The sequence below is a fragment of the Priapulus caudatus genome, unplaced genomic scaffold, assembly GCF_000485595.1.
Source record: "Priapulus caudatus unplaced genomic scaffold, Priapulus_caudatus-5.0.1 Scaffold487, whole genome shotgun sequence".
Taxonomy (NCBI): domain Eukaryota; kingdom Metazoa; phylum Priapulida; class Priapulimorpha; order Priapulimorphida; family Priapulidae; genus Priapulus; species Priapulus caudatus.
The window spans coordinates 97,858-104,204 of NW_014577548.1; the positions used below are offsets into that span (position 1 = coordinate 97,858).

The window sequence follows — 6,347 nt, forward strand, 5'->3', positions numbered from 1 at the left end:
CACGCAGGCAGGCATGCACGCACTCATGTGTACGCAGGCAGGCACGCACGCAGGCAGGCATGCACGCACTCATGTGTACGCATGCACGCACGCAGGCAGGCATGCACGCACTCATGTGTACGCAGGCAGGCATGCACGCACTCATGTGCACGCATGCATGCACGCAGGCAGGCATGCACGCACTCATGTGTACATGCATACACTCACGCAGGCATGCAAGCATGCACGCACTCATGTGTACGCAAAAAACTACGCATGCACGCACTCATGTGTACGCATGCACGCACGCAGGCAGGCATGCACGCACTCATGTGTACGCATGCACGCACGCAAGCAGGCGCGCACGCACGCACGCACGCACGCACGCACGCACACACACACGCAGGCAGGCAGGTCTCTGCGTACTTCCACAGCAGCTGTTACCACTGCCAGCCTCAGCAGGACTACGTGACGCCGTTTCAGACGTATAGTGCAGAGACAAAAATGCAGCCAAACAGAGTAAAAGATAGATGAACCCTTACAAGTAAAATATCTGTACAAATTTTTTTTAGGGGACCCAGCTGACGGTGCAAAGCACCAATTACCAGCAGCTTAGGGTTCAGTCGTTTTTTTGTTCTGGGCGTAACTTGCATTAAAATGCTAATTAGTACTCTCTCTTCTCATAATGAAACTAGTAGTAAATGGTAGAAGTAAGAGTAAATTACTAACTAGTACTAAGTTGTGCACTGAACTAATAGTGATAACGGATGACGGAACGTTATGTGGACTACAGCAGCCCTGGCACTCACCACAGGATCTGGTCATGAATGCTGGCATCATCATCAGTACGCTGCTCATCCTCAGGGTTGACTGGCACATGGAGAATATTTCTTATCAGAATCAAAATCCGTTCAATAACCAGTCTATCGTCTTCTTGTCTGTCTTCCCATGTCTGCAACATCAATAAATAACGGCAAGGGTCTATATGAAATACATCAAACGTCACCTTCCATAGTGGACCCGTACCATCTTAGACACAGGAGAAATCTGAATTCGAAAAGCCACGTGCATTTAGAGAGCCCACTCATCTAGAAACATGCACATTGCTTCCTTAACATAAGCAACAATTTAATTAAATATATAAATAAACAAACTATACAGATCACATCGTCAATTTGTCAAATAAGCTGTACCTTTTCCAGAAGACTTGCTAGTTTTTCACTTAGCACACCAAGAATTCCAGTGTCCGCAAAGGCCTGAAAAATTTTAAAAAGAAAATTTTGCCTATATATACATATAAAGCTTTTAAGTCAAATTTCAATTAATTAAAAACAGGTTTTTAGACAGTGTAGACAATCACTCTATTAGTAGTGTATACGGCAAAAAAGTAATTACAAAACCAATAATGCATGAGCATTGTAAAACCTTGACCTACCTCCTTGTAACACTGCAACTGAGCTATAACCTCAAGGTAGAACTTTCTCGTGGTTTTGTCCTCGGGAATGCTGGCATTAAAGCAAAGAAATGCCGGCTGAGTCAAATTCACGATCAACCTGTGACAAGTTAAGTTCATTATTATAGAATGCTGGCATCAATCCAATGTGAACAGACATCAAATTGCTTGGAATAACCGCCGTAGTTTAAGGAGAATCAAAATGCAAGCTTTTTCTCTGCTATTGCTTCACAATTAAAAAAACGTCGTGATATTTAGCCATTGGTGGAGCCTCCGTGCACTATCACATAATTGAGCATGAACTTCATATTATTTCATAATCAAGTGCATTAAGTTTGCAAAATATTACTGATATTTGTAAAGACTAGAATCATGACACAGAAGTGTTTGCCTTTATTTTCAATGTGTTTAACAATTTTCTTTTAAAATTTATTTCTTTATTTGAATTATTTCACACTAAGAATTTGTGTAAGGTCAGGAGTATTTAAATTTCTAAACAACAGGGTCAATGATAATACAAATCAGATGAAAATTAACTAGTTACTTTTCTCAATTTATTCCTTACAAGACAAATCAGTGACAACTTATTGTATATATATAGAATGCATCTTCGTCAATAGTTGATTATCAACGCAAAATGTTAAATTTATAGATCCTAAACTTCATATTCAAGTGTTCAAATGACTAGGTTACATTCTAATTAAATATACATGTACAAATTTATATATAATTTTCCGTGCAAGTTTTTTGGTAAAGCTTACACAAAGTTTAGTAAGATGGTTCAAAACGGTCAAATTACACTTTTGTTACTTGTAAAAAATGTCAGGTATGGTGTCATGTATATTGAATTTTGGCTTCAAGAATATAAAAATAGTGAGTAAAATACAGTAATGTGATAATGATAGATAAACATTAAAAGATGATGACTAACAACAGTTACAATTTTTATTTTGTACAGAGCAGGTTAAAACCTTAAAATCCAAGTTACAATTAATTATAGAGGCACTAATACTTTCTGACAACAGAGCCAGTACAAACATGAACACTATTATTTTTTAATCACACATACTCTATCGCTATTGTTTTAACATTATACATTATGTCACGACGTTATACAAACCAGACAGTGGTATATAGCTGGAACTATAAAACGTGCTGATACATTTTCATGTATGCTCTCACAGCTTATCAGCTGAGTTGTAGCTGTGACTAGTGCTGCCTGACGCCTGATCTACATACAGCAAGAGAATATCCTGTAGACTGTAGAGTATGATTTCCTAGTGTTAGGGGTAGGTAAAGGTTAATGAAACCCAGATCACAATTAAATCATCATTGCATAGATGGATTTGCCGATTTTACAATATAGCTTCACGTATGTTGCATAGATCTTTTAACATTTTTCATCACATTTTTGATAAAAAATTGAAGTACAGTAACCAGTCTCTTCCCCATCTAGCACATCTTCCTAGGTTTTCAAAAACACACTTCATACGCAGAAGAACTTCCTGCGATATATTGGCATCATGTCTCTGGCACAGCTCAGCTATCTTTCTGGATGCACCCACAGCCAAAATGAAAATGATAGTTCCTACACAACCTTGTTGCACATTGCAGATTTACATGCTGAGCTAACTGCAGCACTTATTACTGAGAGATTTGGCAATGTTCTGGAGCAATGCAATAGAGACTGACACCGCAATAATAATTCAGCGACACATTATCAACAATACAGCGACAGTGATGTGAAACAATGGCAAGAAACGTGACTGTATGACAGCAATTGCAATAAAAAATGCAACGGTTGTTGTTTATACCCTTCTTGACTTTCGACAACAGATATAGGATTTTACTTTAGATAGATAATTTCTTACTCTTCTATCAAATATTCCATAAAGAAGGGGATCTGCCAGTGCATTGAGATAGTAAAATCGAGATACAAGCTGTGGAACACGAATTCCCCAGTCATATAAAACGCTCAATGTGCCGAGCCAGAGTGGTAGATAGCAGAGAAGAAATGAAATTGTTATGAGGCTAAACATGAGAGCAGTTGTAGACTGTAAGGACATTCTCTTGCTGTTTCCCGTCGACAAGTTGCGCTTGCCTGTTTTCAGCGTTGGCATGGGTGTAGACCTTTCTGGAAACACTGAGCCAGATGCTTCACTGTACCATAGTCCCTCACTTAGATTCGTGCCCAAACGACTAGGGCCAGCTACTGCCTCTGGACAGGCTCTCTCGATTTCAACAACGTCTAGAATTTGCTTTTTCTTGGCGTCCGTGATTTCTTTGGCGATGGTGCCACCCTCCATAGCAACACCAGTACATAGTGAGCTCTTCTTCTTTACCCCTCGCTGGGAAATCGTATCTGCGGTACGTTTTTCAGAGGATTGCTGTTCTAGTCCAATGCTGTTGTCAGCCTTCACACTCTTAAAATTAGCCTTTCCATAATGTACACCGATCCTTTTGCCACGGCGCAGGATTGTTCTGAAAACCAGGCCATAGAGAACCATGAGCAGCAGCGTCACCACAAAGTAAAGAAGTACGCAATTTACTGTAACGATCACTTTCAGCATTTTCTGGTTGTCAATGATACAAATATTTTCAGACACAACTTCATGTGGGTAAGCAAACATTGTACTGGTCCCCACAGACATGAGCAGAGCAGCCACTACCATAATAACGGCGAATCTTTGGGTAATCCTAAACCACGGCCGGCAAATTGCCAAGTACCGCTCCACTGCGATAGCCACGAGAACTCCGGCCGAGAAGTTTAGCGGAATGCATTGCATTACGTTTTGCAGCCGACACAGATGAACGTTGTGTTTCATCTCAATGAAATGTGAAAGAACGTTGCAGCAAACGCAAATGTCGCTAACGGCAAGCGCTCTCACGATCACAATACCCAACTTCTCACGTCGCTTGACCCGATGGATGCTCGTGTACGCCAACAAAATTGCAGCATTGCTAGGAATGCCAATCACAAAAATAGCAATTAAAAACGTGGTGGAGACGGGATCGAGTTCCAATTTCTCATCGAATGGAATGACAATATGCTGCATAGCTGTACTGTCCTTGCCCAATCTGTCTATTCTTTCATTCGCAGGAAATACGAAAAATTCACAATAGATATGCACTGAGCAAAATGTGTTTGCTGATCAGTTTTCTATTTCACTCAAAAAACATGAATAAATTAGCTATGTATCACAAGCAATCTAGATGTTTTCTTAGAAAGAAGCTCACTTTCTGCTGCAGCAACACGTGAAAATGCTCATTCTTATATGAGTAAAATTAGTGCAAATGAACACGACTGGGTATTCCCATGCATTCAAGAACAGGTACTGAAGCACAGTCTCGAGTCGAAAGTAAATTACTGATGAGTAACCTTAACATCTCCATTTTGTCGATTCTCCACGCATGGAGCTAAATGTAATTCATTAAAATTCTTAATTATATTTATTTAATTTCACCCTTAGGGCATACATGTACGAGAGCAAAATACTTTCAACCAGAGAAAAAAAAACCTTAACAACAAATCATTAAACATAATTATTTTAATCTCGCAAGTAAATGAACCTAACACGCAAGACTGATGGCACAATCAATGCACACGGCAGCACACAATTATTTTTTTGACATTCTGTGCTAAATTGCGAGTACAGGCCACATGCAGTCGTTTTAATTATATCTATTTTTTCTTCAGAATGCAGAGTGAACTCATAGAGTATAAACAGCCTCAGGAGCACTAGCTGTTACATATTAGTTGCTGTTGCATTAATTACCACCGAATCGCAGTCAGGCCCATCTATCTCTCCATAATATGATCTATGATGACAAATAGCATTAACAAGAGCCGCAGAGCGTCTGGGCTCATCTGAGGTCTGTTGCTACGGTTATAAGCGTAACATTTAAGTCGTGCGTAGTGACGCCTTTGTTAGGCGCAGATATGCAGATACGCAGTTGCGTACACATCATTTCAGCAACCTTCTGCATTCTGCATACCTCCCAAATCCCATTGGTTGATACAAATTGCATGCCTAAAACTCCTGTTTTATGGTGCATTGTGACCCTAACCCTAACCCCATTAAAAAAACAAAAACAATTAATTGTTGTCAAAATTATTTGTTGTTATTAAATTGTTGTAAATAAATCATGTAAATATTTGCGTTAATTGGAAAAAAATAGTTAAATGGATAAAGATAGAAAAATACAGAAAACAGGTAAATAATAAAAAATCTGATTGGATTCGATCCAAGGACCTTTGAGCCGTAATCCTGTGCTGTACCCGTTGGGCTATCGAGGCTTACTGCATGGCTTTCTAGATTATGGATGTGCCATGAATATGAGAACACTGTGACATCATTGAGGCAGTTCAGGAATCCATGTTTAACCCTCCTCTTGAGGGTCAAAAGGTTATCAGACACTTACTCTTCGACACGTCAAGTGGAAAGCACATTTCATGGTCCTTTCATAAAGTGATAAAAATGGTAAGGTCAGCGCGTGAAACAAAAGTTTTCCAACTCTGTCCATTAGGCCATGTCCTCAGAAAATGTCTATATTGACCTGTTCCCGTTGCCCCTTGACCTGTGACCTCCCAATTTCGCCTACTGTGATGCGTTTCCTATCCCATCACACTATACAACCGAATATTCAGACAACGAGCATAGTCGAGTGGGCGTTATACGATTGTGCCGCAATTACCGTATTTCCTCGCTATACCTTAAGTTAAGGGGGAAATATTGCCCCCGTGCCGTTTAGCACATCTTACTTATGACCCAAATTTGTCATCCCGTCGCTTTTCACGATCCCCCCCGCGACGTCCCGAATATCGTGGACCCACGTACGTCGAGCGGTTAAAAGATTTGTGGCCCAAACTGTTTAACGGGACGGTATGCTGTGCCGCACGACTCATGCGATCTGA

The 6,347-nt window shown here is 40.2% G+C and overlaps 1 protein-coding gene across 1 annotated transcript in view; it reads right to left on the reverse strand.

The window, feature by feature from the left end:
- Positions 1-788: 788 nt before the first annotated feature.
- LOC106810928 (protein timeless homolog) overlaps positions 789-6,347 on the reverse strand; it is a gene marked incomplete at its 3' end in the record, with an annotated part of 24,703 nt that continues 19,144 nt past the window's right edge. Inside the window, 3 exon segments of the mRNA XM_014814411.1 lie at positions 789-931; positions 1,173-1,235; positions 1,415-1,532. Coding sequence (XP_014669897.1) covers positions 789-931; positions 1,173-1,235; positions 1,415-1,532 — 324 coding nt within the window.